At 41.1% G+C, this 18317-nt stretch overlaps 1 protein-coding gene across 1 annotated transcript in view; it reads left to right on the top strand.

Annotated features, from left to right (window-relative positions):
* Positions 1 to 18317, top strand: part of THADA (THADA armadillo repeat containing) — a 194516-nt gene that overhangs the window by 52634 nt on the left and 123565 nt on the right. Inside the window, exon 26 of the mRNA XM_053458824.1 lies at positions 1165 to 1256. Within this exon, the coding sequence (XP_053314799.1) occupies positions 1165 to 1256 (92 nt within the window). The remainder of the gene's footprint in view (positions 1 to 1164; positions 1257 to 18317) is intronic.

The following is an 18317-nucleotide window of genomic DNA, read 5'->3' as shown; positions in this document are numbered from 1 at the left end:
AGCTCAGACCTCTACATCTTTATCCTTTGTAATTTTAATTTATGCAGCTAATCATTTGCCGATCATGGTTTAGTTAATAAGCTCCTATTCTGTGCTGTGGTGTTCCATGTTTGTTTCACTTGTTTAGGCTCGTTCTCCTCCACATCTCACAGGTCCCTGTTCAGTATATTCCAAGGGAATATCACCCATACCTGACGTAAGAAAACCCATTGTTATATGATCAATGCTGTTCATGACTTCTAAGCAGGGCCCACCCATGTTTAATGTATGTTCATCAACGTATCGATAACATGGGAGACTGCACGGTTCAGCTTTCCACGCAATAAATCTCGCTGGTTTCTGTGACATTTCTGCACTGCTTCCCCGCCAGCGCTCATACCTGTGCTCTTTATCCGTTTTCCATGAACGTTTTCATTTAACTTCTAGCTGTCTCACCAGTGATTCATTTCCTTCATGCGCAACATGTCTGTAGCCTGAAGCCTTAAAAAAAAAAAAAAAAATCATTTTTCAACCCAACCTCAACTCGTAACTACCGTACAATCTCCATTTGATTTGCCTTCAACTAATGCCAGGCCTGTGGCCACATGTAACATATTCTTTTATTTCAGCGAGTACTAATGTGAAAAAACTAAATGTGTTTTACATGAAAGCCCACACATTGAGCTTCAACGGATGTGTTTCTTTTAAAGCCAAGCACTCAAGAGATGGTGGCAGGACGGTGGGAACAAAATCCCACCTTAAGATGCACAGCTAGAAACATTAACTGGTTGCATTAAATTTGGTGTCAGAAATGGGATACTTGCAAATTCTAGCACTCAAGATAAGAGATCTGTGTATCAGCTGAGAGAGATGGTGGCAGGATGGTGGGAACAAAGTCCCACTTATAAGACGCACGGCTAGAAACATTAACTGGTTGTGTTAAGGTTGGTGGCAGCGATGGGATTCTTGCAAATTCTTCCCATTCCACGCCGAAAGTATTGCATTTTGCCGCGTCAAACATTTCCACCGCACTGATTACTTCTAGGTAGAAAGGCATAATATTTTGGATCTGTCTCCATGTAACCTTCCCTTTTCTTCGTGGGCTAGGTTCAGAAAAGAAAATAATGTAGGCATCTGAAAGTTGTTTACTTTATTATTTTTTAACTTGTCTTGTGTTTACATTAGGTGAGAAATTCCTCCACGCTCCTCTTCAGCACGCTGATTACAAGAATATTTGGAGTCAAAAGAGGAAAAGATGAACGTTCCAAAAAAAATAGGTAAGCACCACTTGAAACGAATGGCACTTGTGAAAAACAATATGTGAGCCAACACCTTGCTGGGAACGTTTCTTGCTTTCAGAGGTTTATCAGCTGCCTGAAGTTACTGAAAAAAAATGAAAAGGAATAGGAAAAGTTGCCTTTGTCAGACTTTAAAACCTTTGACTAAGAAATGATATTCCTTAAATTGCTCCACCCACGTCTTAATTAAGGGAGCATGGACACTTTTGGAATTTCCGGGGGTATTTAGATGCTGTTCTCCGCTTGAAATGTTTCCTCGCTGCCCATATGTTCTATTAAAATGAAATTGTAGTGCAAAATTATCAGGTCTGCAAACCATTTTTATTTTCCACGTTACCCATAAAAGTGTTTTTCTTATTCTCGATGTAGAACTTCTTTCCCTTTGAAATTTAAACCGGAAAAGAGAGTGTTTTAAAAGTAAGAAAGTGCCCTTGTTATAAGGCTTGAAGTTCGTGCTGTGAAATTCTGTAAGCGGAATGAATGGTGCCATTCTGGACACTTGAGAACTATTCAAACAGCGGCAAAACCTCAAATTCAAACACTACAAAACCTTATGTTCTTTTTGTTTTCGGTTCGCTCCTTTGAAATTCCGGTGGGAAACGGCAGCATAAGAACGACTGGGAAAATGTTTCACGATCACTTGTAGAAGGCTCCTAGCATTGTCTCGTTGCGCTCGTAACACAACGACTTGTTCATTGGGGTGTGCAGTAAGAGCAAGCTTAGGTCGCAAAGTTCATAGCTTTATTTTGTGGAGATGGATACGCGTTTTCTGTGAATGACGTTCATATAAATAATTTCGGCATGATTAGGTATAAATATATTTTAACTTGATCAGACAAATCCCAAAGAGAAGTTATCCATTTTGACTTATTTAAACAGAGACAAAGGTCTTACTTGCTGGACCTCGCAATCTATAAGCCAAGCATAATACAGATTTATTAAAACAGTAATGTTATGAATCATCAGACTTAAAAATCCTGCTCTAAAAAGTTTTTGAAGCGATAATGGAACAGCATCTTTGATGAATAATTTTTTGTCGACATATGAGTTGCTGTAGCGTCAGCAGGTGATACAGTAGAGGAGACGTCCTGGGTTTTGGTAAGACAGGCAGTTTGCGAGACAATGTCATCTATGTATATGTTCAGGAGAGGCTACTTATGCATTCCAAGTCTAGAATGTCAGGCAACTTTATATGTAAGCAAACTTTAATATTTCAAATACCTGTTCTAATTTGCAGGCAGGTCAGTTTATCGCTGTGTGGACGCTATTGCCACATTGTTACTGTTCAGACGGTCCAACCATTTTGAGTTTTTTTTCCCAAAATTCCTCTTGTTCAGGTTCTCTGGACAACTACATTGACTTTTTATCTTGACAACTTAGTCATTAATGTAACTAGTCTTGCTCTGCCTGTGGCTCAGACTCTGAACTCTGGTTATGTCCTTCATGTTAGAGAGTGTTATGGCAGAATATATGTTGCCATTAAGGAGGTTGGAGGTCAAGCTTAGTTTAGGCAGGTCTAAGCTAGTTCTAATGTAAAATTCTGGGGTCACTTAGAAATGTCCTTTTAATGACTATTGTAGCTGGAAACAGCTGATTTGTAATGGAATATCCTTATAGGAGTACAGAGGCTCTTTATCACTCCCATGACTCCAATGGCACATTGTGTTCGCTTAAAAGGCCATATTCTATGTTACACATGGATTCAGTGATTGGTTATCTTCCAGTCATGTTATTTTGCATAAAGATGGATTCCTCTGATTTCTATTTTCACTTACCCATGAAAGCTCCTGTCATTTATACCTGGATGGCCCGCTGCTACACAAGTCTTGTCATAAAAAATAAAAATATAAAAAAGGATAAGTGAAATTTTATCACTGTGAATAAAACTGTTAAAATTAAAGATAACAAAGTCCCATTGAATGTGAGACCAGAAATGTTCCATGTGTGTCTGGCAGGTGAATCATTTCCCGTGCCGTTTTATGGCAATTATGACTTACCCTTTAATGCATCCTAGGTGTACATCCTTGCGAGAGCGGTCACTGGGATTAGAGTGTGCTGGCCCCTAGGGCAATTAAACTTTCTTCTACTTTAATCCCTCTAATCACCTGTCTTCTCCCATCATCATCTCCTCCTAATCACGCCTTCAAGACTCCTCCAATATTGTACCCATTATAAAGAACCCATCCCGCTCTCATTAACGTTAAGATCTTCAAACAGTCCTCCGCTGATTTCTATGCTGAACTATCCATGTAACCCCAACTTAACCTCACCTCCCACTGGGAACGATGTTACTATCAGCCAGGAATACAAGTTGTCAAAATTAGACCCATTGTGTATTTGACCCCGCTCGTTTTTTCTTCTCCCTGTCCTGCCTATTCCTTAATCCCTCTAGGTAATGATCTTTTATGGGCTTGGCAATTCCCCTTCATGTGTCTGTTCTGTATGATCAGCCTGTGCTCATTTCTTATCTGTGTTATCTTTATATTGTAGCTTTTGTTTTTTTACGTCATTGTTTGTTTAGTTTTTTCATGTACACCCCTGCAAAGTATGTTGGCGGGATAGATAAGCATGTTTGCTAATAAGATTCCTTTGGCTGGACGAGAAGTGGATTTTTGTTTTTTTTTGCTGGGGATGTATTACCAACTTCAGTCTTCAACTTTCATTCTAGGCTGAGTATTTTTATTTGTCCTATTTATCAAGGCAAAAAACCCCCAAAGCTTTGAGAAAAGTTTGGTTCATGTTAAGATATTGGTGACCCATTGGGTTCATGGCAACATACGGCAGTTTTTTCCCCTTCCGTTTGTATGTTAGGTAGGTCATGAACCATGGCTGCAGCTGCCTGCTTGATACCATCATGGATCATACCAAGTTTGTAGAAGAGAATCGTTCAATGAAGTTGAAAACCTAGAAGGCTTTAGCAATTGTTAAAGTTGCCAAGGGGATATCAACAAATCATAACATGGCAATTACATGTGTCCTCGGCCTCCTCGCTGCTCAAACATCGTTAAAAGTAATTGGAGTTTGAGAATGGACGGTAGGGTTGAGTGTAATATTTATATATAGCCATCTAGACAAACACTGTGCAGAGTAATTAGAGAGCACAATGAAGGAACATATTGCAGTTGGAAACCTTTCTGTACATAAAAGAAACATTTTAAACAAGGTAAATACATCGACCAGGGCTGGTGAAGAGCAGTTATACGTTATCTACTATGTAATTAGTACGATCCTTCAGGAGGTCTTTCATTATCATTAAATTGGTGGAAGGGGATAAGTGATCTGCAGAATGACATTTGATTATTGTTCTGCTTTGTTTATCCAAAGTGTCAACAGGATTGTCAGGGCTTTGTCAAGAAAGACTAAGAGATCTTCATATCTCAGGCTTGGAGGTGAGAAGAGTGTGGTAGAAACATTTAACAAAGTAAGGGAAGCCTGTTTCAGAGGAGGAGAAATGTTAGAACAAGAGGTCATAATATAAAACGAGAGAGTCGGAGGAAGAGGGTTTTTCACTTTACTGAGAGAAGGCGGAAGATAAATGGGACAGGCTCCCAGAAGAAGTGGTAGAGGTTGATATAGTGAAGGAGTTTAAAGAAGTATGGGATTGGTATATGGATATCCTGAATCCAAGACCAAGGACTGCTTAAGAGCCGAGTATTAAAGCAGGGAAATGGGCAGACTAGATGTCCGAAAGGTTCTTATCTGCCGTCGGATTCTATGTTTCTGTGTCTGTGATACGTGGGGCGGTTACAGTGATACGTGGGACGGTTACAGTGAATACGTGGGACGGTTACGGTGAATACGTGTGACGGTTACAGTGAATACGTGTGACGGTTACAGTGATACGTGTGACGGTTACAGTCACGTAGCTAGTGTTAGGTCGCATGTCACGTGGGCCCTGTCTGTAAAACGCTGGAATTTCCCTACCACCACCTGAGTTTGTGTAATGTTTAAGCTGGAGATGATCTTGCTCTGTTGTTACAGCTCTGCGGGATGCATCGGTGCGTCATAAATAATAATAGAAACCAAAGCCCTGGTTTGTTTAACCCTTCACGTCCCGATGTGTTTAGCAGCAGTTCATTTCTTCTCACCGCACTCCATTTCTTCTCGCCGCACTCCATTACTGATGGACTTGGTTATGTTCTCAACCGCTTTCTTATACTTCTGCTTTGTACCTTTTGGTCGTACCCCTGATGTTAAAAAAAAAAAAAAAAAAAAAAAAAAAAAAGGATCCGCCTCGGCGACTGAATGTAGGAAGCCAGGAAATGGGAGCTCTGTGAGCATCAACCTCTGTAAGAAAAAGACTTCATGAATGATTTCACCCCGACTGCAAGACTCGGTAACGGTCAGACCTCCGCAACACATTGAAATGAAGCGAGGCCCAAACATTCGGTTTGTTCTATTCCAGTAGTTCCTCTACCATTTAGATGAAATCAGCCCTTTTTATTCATTTATTTTACTCATCTACTTGGCTTATTGTAACTTCATTTTCTAGTAAGCGTAATTGTTGAGAGATTTGGATGAAAGGTATTGGTCTGTGTTACCCCAATGAGGCCAACAAACTGTAAGGATACACTTTGGTTATATGTTACGCTGGATTCTTCAGTCAAGCCTTTTATTGGGCCAGCATAGAAGAAAGATGAAAAGTTAACCAAGTTTTCAGGACCTCGGAGGTCTCTTCTTCAAAAATGTCAGAATATGTACACTGTTAGGCTGTGAGCTCCCTTTTTTCTGTCTCCATTCCTGTGGAATTGGGAAATGACTATTAATGCCCATAAAACATGCATTCAAACTTCAAAACTCAGCGTAACATGAGTCGAGAACTTCTTTTAGTGTTACAAATATTTTTGTTCTGGGTGGCTCCTTTTTTTTTTTTTTTTTTTTTTTTTTAATGATGAAACTTTGTGAGATGCCTTGGAGGAAAGAAATACATACATCTGGCTTCTTAAGATTTAACCCTTTTAACGCCAGACCAGTGTTCACCACTTGGCATTCACTCTCTTTACTGATGAAGGTTATTTATTTTTTAAGCTTACACCCGCACTCGGGTAAGCACGGGATGCTGGTTAAAGATTCGGCTTGGAAGTTTATTCATAAATCTTCTGCATCGTTTACTGATGGAGGAACATTCCAGAGACTATTTCTGTCTGTTACTCCTTAATCTATTACTCTGCGGCTCATAAGCAGTCTTTGCTACTGGGAAAACCATGATGATGATGATGTGAACCTTTGTAGAGGCTTCTCACAGACTGTACTGTATAACTGGGAGGTCTACACATTTGAGTCTATTCACTAAAGGGAAGTGACTGGAGAGTTATGTTTTATCTCCGTCACTTGCCGATACATTATGAAGGCCCATCCTCTGAGCTTGGCTCCTATACAATGTAGCGTTAAATGAGTGACATTTCTGCAGTCTCCTTACATGTTGAATTATACATTATACAGGGTCACCTCAGCCCTTCTTGCAGACAAAACTTGGTAGTACTGGCCCTTCCTAATGTATAATAGTGAGAGAACTAAAACCACAACTCTCCCTTTAGTGAATAAACCCCATGCTTTGATACTGGAGTTGCCACAGACCACATGAAAAGGTCTGTTTTCTCTCTTTTGGATACCAGGTTCTTACTGGTTTCTTTTTATTTGGAGATTGTCAGCTTTTGCGTATATAACCTAGTAGTTTGTCTGTCTGGGACGTGAGATTGGTATTGCAAGTGGTTAGTTTTTGCTGTATTGGCAAATTCGCTCAACCGAAATGAAACGGAATCGATTTTTCTCATTTAAAGGAAGAATATATAAATTACCGATCAAAGCTTTAGGGTTATTCAGAGATTTCCTTGTGTTAGGAAGAAAAGCAGATTGCAACTATTAAGATAACATAACATTGATCGGAAATACAGTGCAGACGGGGTTAATACTGTAAATGACTATAGTAGCTGATTTTTAATGGAATATCTATCATATCAGAAGCATAAATATTGGGGATTCCGTCACAGTATGTGGCCATACATTTATTAGACCGGCGCTAGATCAAAGTACATGGAGCTGAATCAGTGGGACGACGCTGCTGTTTAACCCATTGCGATCTCCTGCAATTTAAAATCCTCTTTCTTCATTGTTTCACAATGAGGAAAAACATCTTTGATGTCCTTAAAATGCAGTTTGCAAGATGTATTTTTTCTGCCTGTATGAAACTGCTACATTTTGGTTCATTCAAATAATCCGAAATGTCTTTTTGTCGTGAGGGTGCAATTTATCTTTTAAGAATTGGTCTTATGTGCCTCAATATGTTCCCAAGAGAAGTGATTGCCGCTGGGCATGTAAATGAGTAGGGAAGGGTCAACCCCCCCCCCATACATTAGGAGCACATTGTGTGCGCTCCATAAATTAGCATCCCTTAAACACAGATTTCCTCCTAATAATCTGCACCCTGGGAAACGGCAGGCCCATCAGGAAAACCCGTTTGCATTAAAAACACATTGATCCATTGAGCCGGTCCCTCTTTGCCTCATGTATCGATTTGGCCTAGTCTGTTAATTCTAGTTTTGTCATACCAAAAATTGCAAGCACTATATAAATAACAAATAGGTAAAACTACAGGTTTGTTTACTGATAATGGCCTATCCAGTGCTATAGCAGCACTGGCCACCAGATGGCAGCGTACATCCATCGTTTTGGCTTGTGCTTGTATTCTGCTGGGAAGTATGTGCAGCGGATGGGAGGTCATCATCATCATCATCCTCATCATCATCATCTGTCTGTAGGCATGCCTTAAACTTTGTGATAGGTTTCCCCTTGTTTCCAAAGCACGGCAGTGTGATAATTATGTGTTTCCCCTCTGCAGTTGCCATATTGTACCATCGTGTGCGATTCACGAGCCACCCTCGTTAAACGGATGCAAAGTGTTTGTTGGGTAGATGACTGTAGCATAATATTTTTCTTCTCAAATTTGAATTTAGCGATGGCGCTTGTAATACATTGTGAACTATTGTCCAAAGTTGCTTTCAACAGCTTATCAAGCAGGTTCCTTTAATTAAAGTCTGTAGCGTAAGGTTAGTATCCGGCGACACAAGCGGCTGTCTGGGCTGTCAGAACCAGAGAGCAGGGAACTGGCTACTACCCCATAAACGTCCCCAGTGTGCCGGGATAGAACCGGCGGTGCAGTGGAAGCCTCTTCATTACATGGGGTTGGGGGTTGGCTAGGCCTACATATGCATTCTAAGGTTTGGGTGAAAATGATGCAATCTTCCTGGGGTGTTGTTTGGTATAGGACCCGGCCTACATAAGGGAGCTTTTAAATAAATGCAGGAACCTGTAGGTGAAGCACACTAAAACCATCAGTCTCCATAGTGTTGCTATGTTGGGAATGGGATTGGGTATCTAGCGTTTAAACCGGGGGGCTGCATATGCCCTTTTAGAATGATAGGCCACTTATTTGTCATTGTTCAGCATGGAACAAGAGGGTTATATTGGATACCTGCAGACAAGCCTTGTGTTTAATCCTTTTCATGCCGAACATGGAATCAGAGCATTGTCTACCTTAAAGGGTTAAAATTTGTGTATGTGCCCTATGGCCCTCATAGTACACAGTGAACTACTATTGCAAGCTGATTTTATAAGGAGGACATATCTAGTGGTGAGAATCATGCCGATTCAGCGTATTTTTGACTGTGCGTGTTGAGCAATGTTGAGTAAATTCCGCATTTTAAAAATACTTCATCCAGCAAACATGCATACGTTGGCAATGTGGTATTGTGATGTTGCCGTGTGTTATGTCTTGGTTAGTGTTGTGTAAAAGTAAACTCTGTGTTAATGTGACATAGAATTTGACGGCAGATAAGGACCATGCGGCCCGTCTAGACAGCCCGTTTTCCTGATGTAGCAGAAGCCTGCGCATAGTGAGCTTTCATGAGTGAACTCCCCGTTATTGTAGGCTTGTGACCATTGATGGACCCAAAGGGGATTCATTCGTGATCACGGGCCTCCCCACCAGTCAGCCCATTCCCTGCGTCGGTGGTAGGCTGTGACTGGTTATGTTCATGCTGGTACTGATCCTAGTGCTATTCTTTACTTTTTCCTCCTCTCTGCCTCATCGCTTGTGCTGGCCGTATTTCTGTACCTCCTTTACACGTCCTACTATTCAAGAAAAAACATTTTCTTGAAATAATTCTATAAATTAACCAGAATTGAGCTCATTCTTCCTTACTTTTGGTTTCACATGTCGTCTTCCATCATTATTTTCTGTAGCACAAACTCTGTCCCTCACGTTTTCTGTACCGTATGCGTCACCTGAAGCTTGCTGATCCTGTTTTGCCTTATCCTGTGTTTGCAATACTCCGATATAGCAAGGTGTATATAAATTATAATAATCGGCAGCACCATTCTACCAGTTCCCATCTGTAATGGTCGCATAATTCATGCAAAGAATGCATGAAATGACGTGCATGAAGCATTCAGGTAAACAGAGAATTCACTGTCTCTGTTCATGAATGAGAGAGATCTGAGATGCGGAGAATCTAGAATATAACAGGCCAGATATTGAAGATGCTGTAGTGCATACGGTGTTAAAATGGTTAGTACTGCTAAATACTCAATTATTTAATTAATTTTTAATCATGTAATATTTTGTTTCATTCATAACGTTTGCCGGGAACATTAAATTGTCATATGACACAAAAACAGTCTCTGATAGGTTGTTCTCATAGAAACTCGGTAGATAGGCTTCTGTCACATTTGCATTTGTATGTGAATTAACCCTTTAGCGGAAAGAATGAAACGATAGATGTGTTACGGATTATTTTTGCACCTTTAATTTCCTGTTGTATCGCCTCTTCTGGAATGTGTTTTATCTAGTTAAGGATTTGTTGGTCGTATGAAATCCCGGGCCGGGTTCTCATCTCCTGATCTGTCTGCATGGATTATGCTTGTTTACTGCCCCATATAAATAGTAGAGCGCTGTGTAAATTGTTGGCGCTTAATAAATAAAAGGTAATAATAATCGATTATAATGTGTTCAGAGCTACCCTTTTAATGTCCTTGCGACCTCTCTATAGGTTGTTTCCTAGCTGGGTCGTAGCATCGCACTATTTCTATCGCCTTGTGTCTTTCTGGTCTACATTTTTTAATTTAAAAAACACATTATTTGCTCTTCTGAAGTCTCCAAATAATGTAGAAAGGATTTTTATATTAGAATGATCAGAAATGAAATCTACGAAGCCACGGAATGCCCCGCCAACAGAACGACACTTTTAAACGCTAGATGTTGTTTGGCAAAAATAATTAGATCCTAAGCTGAGTATTTCCAAACCTTTTTTCCCAAAGAGCTTAGCGTCCGGATGGCACAACCTGCAGAATATTATTTGCTGGCGCCTGTTCCCAGTGTTACTGGAATTCTAGATCTTCATTATGTGAAAGTAGACGCCGTATCGTTCACATGAGATCTTACAGGAGGCTTGGACGAGGCTGCTGGAGCTCGATATTCCTGCTCGCTGCGACGCTTGCTGTTGCCTTTTTCATAAACGCATGCTTGTGTATTTTTGGATAGCAAACAAAAAAACTAGACATATAATTATTTTTCTACTTGAAATCATATGCGTCCTTATGGAACATACGTACATGAAAGCGCCAGCTGTTTGCTTCGCAGCATTCCGGCGACATTTTCCCGTGTCTGCGCGTGGCTGCTTTTAATGAGATGGTGGTAGAGGATAAGCGGAACAGCCTCCCATCAGAGGTGGTAGAGGCTAATACAGTAAGGGGGGTTAAACAAGCAACAACTCTAAATCTCTACGTCAGGAAAAACTGGATGGCCCCAATGTTTAAAAAGAAGCCGCAGTGCTGATTCTTTAAGGCTTGGTTTTAATATCTAGATTGTCCCTTAAACGTGAATATATTTGAATTTGGGTGTTTTCCTCCAAATCTCGACAATCTGTTTGTTCTTTTTGTGTTCCCATCTTAAAGCAGGGAAGAGGCCAAACTAATCTAATGAAAACTTTTTTTTCAAGGGAAGAATTGCTTTAATCCCTCCAACCTGATAACCCGGTCAGAGTCTTCCTTTCCGCTTCCTTTTAAATCCTGCCACCTTCCCCTTTGAATCTGCCGCCTTTATACAAAGGACGGTCCCGATACATATGCTCACCATGATCAGGCGTTAATACTTTAATCCTCTTCTTACTGGCTTTTGTCTCACCTGACCCTCCAAACTAAAAGCCATAATGAATCGTCCTGCCTGGCTGATCTGCCATTCCTCTTTTCTTAAAGCTGATCAACGCCTTCTTCCACCAAAATTACTACCTTTAGGCTCCCTAATTCACTTTAAAACCTGGGATTAGCGTGCAAATCTTTTAAGAAAAGATACATCCTTTTCTTTAAATTTAGATTTTTAACCCCTTCCACAACCGAGAAATACCCTTCTTAGTTTTTTTTATTTATATTTTTCTCCTGGCTTCCATTTTATACCAAATTAAAAACCTTATGATATACTCTATATCATTGGATATCACTAAATCGAAGGAATCATCCGTGTGACCATTTCCATTTCTTCATTCACCCTGAGACTAGATGATATGAAAAAGATAGAAGGCACATTTAAAGAAATATATATAATTTTATTATTTTTATTTAATGTTTTTATTTTTTGCTCGTCATCTTAAACATGGGCTTAAAATTCCATTGTCTTGGTGATCCAGATACCTTTATTCAAGTATGCGTTTGTAATCATACAATTCCCATAGTTAGCCAGCCATAGCCACATGCAGATTTTACTATTTGTTATTACTGAGGCTATGGTAGCTCCAAAACGGCCCGACAGATGCCCTGCAAAAGGGTTATTTTATCTTCAGCCTAGAAAAGTTGTTTTTTGATCAAATCATTGAAGGCGTATTCCACTCTTTAGTTTTGCTTGTGTTTGAGCTTTTCCTGCGAGCAAACAGGAATCCAAAGAGTTTAACCTGACTGCTGGAAGCCACTAATTGGATTATCTGTAGAGAAATGTTGAGATAAAGTTAAAAACTAGATCACCTGGATTATGAGATTGAAGCAGTGAAGAGCCGCACTGCAGTGTAACATGCGCATGAAGGTACTGTTCTCAGCGTTGCTCCTCTCTGCTACACTAATTCATACCAAACTTCTTATTTCTCTTTAAATATTCACATCGAAGATAAAGTCTAATCTGCTAATGAAGAAGCTTCAAGGATTTCTTCTATTTTCTGTATAGAAATTATTTGAGGTGTACAGATATAGAATAACCTAGAGAGAGCGCATCCATGGTCCAAAAAAAGCTTGATTGTTCCAGTCCCCTACAGGACTTTCCTCAAGACTTGAATGGACGTTTTTGCACCTTAAGAAGTCCTGCGAGTGCTCTTACTCTTCCAAGTCTTCTCTATTTGCCGATAATGGCTCTCACCATGGTGAGTCTAACAACCTTAGCAATGGCTGTGTAACCCTTTCCTGACTGATGTCAATGACTTTGTTTCCCGTGATGTTTAGATTCAGTAGATCTGGCAGTAACCATATCTGGCTGCGTCTAGTACAATTTAACCCAATTATCAATTAAATTTGGTTGATTTAGTAACTAAGGGAAATAGTGTGTGTATGTCTATAGATAGATATTGGTATACACACAGCCTTATGCCTTGTGCGGCTCCGTCTTATCTCCCCGTGTATAACTATTTCCTCTGTTAAGTTGCTGACTCTCGTTGATTGGTGTAAGGGTGGGTGACTTCAGAGCAGCGGTTTGATTAGATCATAGGATAGTTCTGCCATGGCGAGGTGGACTTCTTAACTTTCTTGAGCTAAAATACTTTCCTAACTTTTAAACTAAATATCTCCAAAAGAGTTTCACTGATAAACAAGAACCTCACGGTAAGGATACATTTAAGGTTTGTAGGTGGTACTTCCCCGTTAATTACCCAAATATCCTTATCTCCTATTCTTGCCGCATAGAGGGTATAAGGCCTTCACTTTAACAAGACATACACAGAATATATATATATATATATAACATACATACACACAAATAACAGATGAAATAAGTATCTTGTGATAATACCTTTTTTATTGGACTAACAAACATGTTCCTGCGCGATTCAGCCATTTACCATATGGTGGGTCACCGTGTGGTTTAGGGCTATTTGGAGTGTTAGATCCCAGTGTATCTGTGCTGTGGTTGGGGGCAGTATATTGTGCACTGTGTATATGATAGCTCAAGCCATATCATTGTTTTATCACCCCTTTTATTGTTTTCATTATCCAGTCCCTTGAAACGCAGCAATAAACTGCCGAAATAATTTAAAACTGTATTTTTTTTTATTTTTCTCAGAGGTTTTATTGCATTTTGTTAGGATTTACCAACACACATCAATACCCAGCCATATCCTACTGACACTGCTTATCCCTCGCTAAAGACGGCAGGTACTTCAAAGGCAGCGTGAATAATCGCATTGTCACCGGGCCATCCAGCGCCGGTGCGGCTTCTTCTCAAGTTTTATGGAGGCTATAATCTCTTGATTAAGTTGGTGGGAGGGCGGAACAATAAAATGTGTCTGCATTTTATTTTCTTACTACGAAGCCACTGATAAGTTAGACGGTGCTGATACAGCCCGGGTCAGTGGATAAAATTCTATGGCATATGCCGGTGTTTTTTTTTTTTATTCCAACATATGCAGTGGTGCAGTACAACACGCAGGGAAGATACAAGTAATTACTGCCACTACTAAGTTACATTCGCTGCCTGAAGCAGAAACAATGATAGGGATTCTGCACAATGTTTCCCATGTATACATTAACCCTTGCGTTCATCCTTCAAGTGCCACCGACCAGAGCAGCCGTTTAATGCCAACGCATCTATTCTTAAAGGGAGAGTTTTAAAATGGAGCTTTTCATTAATACATCTAGTCTGTCACGTTTCCTTATGTAAGGACTCAAAACTTAATCGGTCCTTGGTCTTGTCTTAGCTTCGTGCGTATCCCATACATGTTTTAACTGCTTTACTGTTATTCGTTTCTACCCCTTCTGCTGGGAGGCTGTTCTATACTTACCAACCACCTTGTCAGTAAATTAAAATGTCCTCGCATTGAAATCAGGCGGGTAGAGACTAAGATGTGGACTATGACCTCTTGCTCTAACATGAGGTCATAAATGTTAATGCAATTCATGAAGCTCTTAGTGGATTAACGGTCCTCTAGAAGCAAGGCACCCTGCCCAGTTGTAAATGGCAAAGATTCTATATATATATTTAGGATAGTCATGGCCATCCACATCCGTTCTCCATATGCAGGTTAGAGTTAATGTGATAAAACATGTTCTTTAGAGCAGGGATAGCCTCCTAGCTGTTGCATTGATGCTTCTGCACTTGGTCAAGGAGCCTAAGCCCCATGGCAGTCATAACAGATGGAGGCTACCCTTGCATTAAGGAAAGTCTTAGAGCAGGGGCGTCCAACATGCGGCCCGCGGGCCAAATGCGGCCCGCAGGATCTCGAGGTGCGGCCCGCGTGAGATCGGCAGCCAGGATCAAAAGAGCCCTGCTGCTTACTTGTGGGAGGGTCTATTGTCCTGCTTCCTCTGAGTCTGTGCAGTACAGGAGAACGCAGAGGGAGGCCGCGCCCCCTGCTGAAGTCAGTGAGCGGCATCGAGAGCTGTAGAGCAGGTAAGGGGGTGGGGGAGGGTGTTTGTTTGAATGAGTATGTCTGATTGAGGGAATGAATCTGTGAATGAATGAGTGTGTGTGTGTGATAGCATGGATGTGTAGGTGCTGGAACCTAGGCATGATGGGACTGTGATTGCTGTTAGCAATCAAACTCCTATCATGCCAAGTCAGCCAGTACATGCTGAAACCTGGTTAGCTGTCCCCCTTGTGTATTGATGCTGCCAGCAGTATGGGGTCTGCACTTACAGCCACCCTGTACCAGCATGTACTGGCTGACTTAGGATGATAGGAGTGTGATAGCTAACAGCAATCTGCTGTTAGCAATCACACTCCTATCATGCCAAGTCATACTGTTGATTTTTTTTGTCCAATTGTGGTGTGTTACTTTTAATAAAAGTGTGGTTAACACACTAAAATTGGACAAAAAATACAATAACAATATTAATTTATATATGATTGTTGACAGCAATCACACTCATTTCATGCCCAGCCAACCAGTACATGCTGGAATCTGGATATGCCTGAAATTGCTGTTAACAATCATAATATATATTTTTTTTGTACAATTTTGGTGTGCAACTTACCTTTATTAAAAGTGTGGGATTTTTTATTATTTTTAAAGGTGGGGGGGTCATTTTCGATTTCGGCTAAGTGAACCCTGAATTTTTGGGTTTTAGTCCAGAATTTTCATTTTAGTTCATCCCTAAAATAAATAAAACTATTTCAGAATCCTGAATTTGTAGTCAGAGAACTTCCTAGGCCCAGAAATCAGTGAGAGGAAAAGTAAAGGTTTTGTGTCATTTACTTTATTTTAATCTGCATATTTTATTAAAGGCCATATTTTCTCTCAGTGAAAAATGAGTGCGGCCCTCGCACGCATACAATTCTGATGAAGTGGCCCACTGCAGAAAAAACTTGGACACCCCTGGTCTAACACATATAGCTATATAGGACACCTGTTGAATTGCTTGTTAACACAAATAGCTAATCAGCCAATCACATGGCAGCAACTCAATGCATTTAGGCATGTAGATGCGGTCAAGACAACTCGCTAAAGGTCAAACCGAGCATCAGAATGGGGAAGAAAGGGGATTTAAGTGACTCTGAACGTGGCATGTTGGTTGTTGGTGCCAGACGGGCTGGTCTGAGTATTTGAGAAACTGCTTATCTGCTGGGATTTTCACCCAAACCATCCCTAGGGTTTACAGAGAATGGTCCGAAAAAGATAAAATATCTAGTGTGCGGCAGCTGTGTGATGAAAATGCCTTGTTGAGGTCAGAGGAGAATGGGCAGACTGGTTCGGGATGACAGAAGGGCAACAGTAACTCAAATAACCACCGTTACAACCAAGGTATGCAGAATACCATCTCTGACCGCACAACATGTCGAACCTTGAAGCAGATGGACTACGGCAGCAGAAGACCCCACCGGGTGCCGCTCCTGCCAGCTAAGAACAGGAAACTGAGGCTACAATTCACACAGAATCACCAAAATTGGAGAATGGAAGACTGGAAGAACGTTGCCTGGTCTGATGAGTCTCGATTCCAGCCGCGACATTCAGATGGCACCATGTAGAAAGTATGCCATGTTGAAAGAAGGCACGTGATTTGCACATGTTTTTAATGAGGTCAAGTAGCTTTGTAACATAAATTAACGTGTGTAGTAAAGTTTCTGGTATTGCCATAGTAACAGAGTTGTCAAAGGCAATCATTTTTGCCTCTTTATTGCTACCTATGGTTTAGATCTAGTGCCCAAAATTGTATCACATGTCATTAGCAAAAGGGGGGACGCCATTGGAGGTCCACTGATCATACAGCTCCCTGGGCCGGCCGGGGGTGATCAGAGGATCTCCCTGAGTAGTAGAAAGGGACAGTGGGTCAGTTACCCAGGACGGTGGAACAGCGCCCCAAATTGGGACTATCCCACGAAACAGGACTGTTGGGAGGTATGAGAAAAATCCAGCTAGCTAGTTTAAGAAAATGCAGCGAATACACATTGCATTATTTATTATTGTTGAAGCCATTAGCACCTATTGGGGACGATGACTATGGTGCAGAAATTTTAAAGTGGTCTTATCACCATAGCAACCAATTGAGTGTTCCACCTGATTGAAATATTCTATTGGTTATTACGGCTATAAAACCACTATTCAATCTGTTTTTAATCTCTGTCCCAGTATGACTTTTTTATACATTGTGCCAATGACTGCAACAACTTCCACAATATATATATATATATATATAAATGTAAATGTATAGGAATCTAAGTATATACCGTATATATATATATACTTATATTCTGTATGTATGTGTATATATATATATATATATATATCAAAATGATATTTTAACAGCAAATTTCAAGAACGTTTCATTTTACAAAACATCCTACACTTTAAGCTCTGAAGCCCCCACACTGTGTCACATCAGGCACGTAAAGTGACATTATTCAAAAAGATCTGTCACAAAAAAAAAGCATTTTGTATCATGACATTTTGCATTATTATTTCGAATTACCATGCCAAACACAATGCAAGTCACCGGCTCTGCTCATTACTGACGCTCGACACCTTTTTCTCCCTATTTCGGGACACTTAGAGATGTGACGCATATCGTCAGCCGATACAAAGTAACATTCTCTGTATATACCGGTATATATACCGTATTTGCTCGATTATAAGACGAGGTTTTTTTCAGAGCAAATGCTCTGAAAAATACCCCTCGTCTTCTAATCGGGGTCGTCTTCTAATCAGACCTCAAATAGAGGTCTGATTAGGAGACTAAGATCCAGATCCCCCGCCCCGCTGCAGGGGACCTGGATCCTCCTGTCTCACCCGACCCCCCCCCCATACACACACTTACCGGTGCTTCCTGCTGTGTTGCCGGGGCACCGGGTTGACGTCTACGCGATCCGCGTAGACAACGTCCGCTGCACCCGGAAGGAGGTGTGGCTAGCAGCGGGGGTTGTCTGCGTCCGTCGCGTAGACCTTCCCCGACTGTCAGAGATCAGAGCTCCCCGCATCGGTGCCGCACCGGTGCGGGGAACTCTGATCTCTGACAGCCGGGGAAAGTATACGCGACGGACGCATACAAACCCCCGCTGCCAACTCCACCTCCTTCCGGCTGCCGCGGAAGGCGACGTCAACCCGCTGCCCCGGGCTGGAAGCACCGGTAAGAGAGGGCTGAGAGGGGTGAGAGAGAGTGTGTGTGTGTTAGTTAAATGGGGGTATAGGGTGTGTGTGTGTTAAATGGGGGCATAGGGCATTTCTGGAGTGGCGTTAAGGGGGCATTTAATAGAGCACTCTGCCTCCTGAAATGCCTTATACCTCCCTATATGGCACTCTGCCCCATAATATGCCTTTTAACCCCCTAAATGCCAGAGTGTCAGATAGGGGTATAAGGCAT

This window comes from Spea bombifrons, chromosome 3, assembly GCF_027358695.1.
Source record: "Spea bombifrons isolate aSpeBom1 chromosome 3, aSpeBom1.2.pri, whole genome shotgun sequence".
Lineage (NCBI taxonomy): Eukaryota > Metazoa > Chordata > Amphibia > Anura > Pelobatidae > Spea > Spea bombifrons.
Note: the sequence above shows the minus strand (reverse complement) of the source record. Positions and strands in the feature narration are given on the sequence as shown.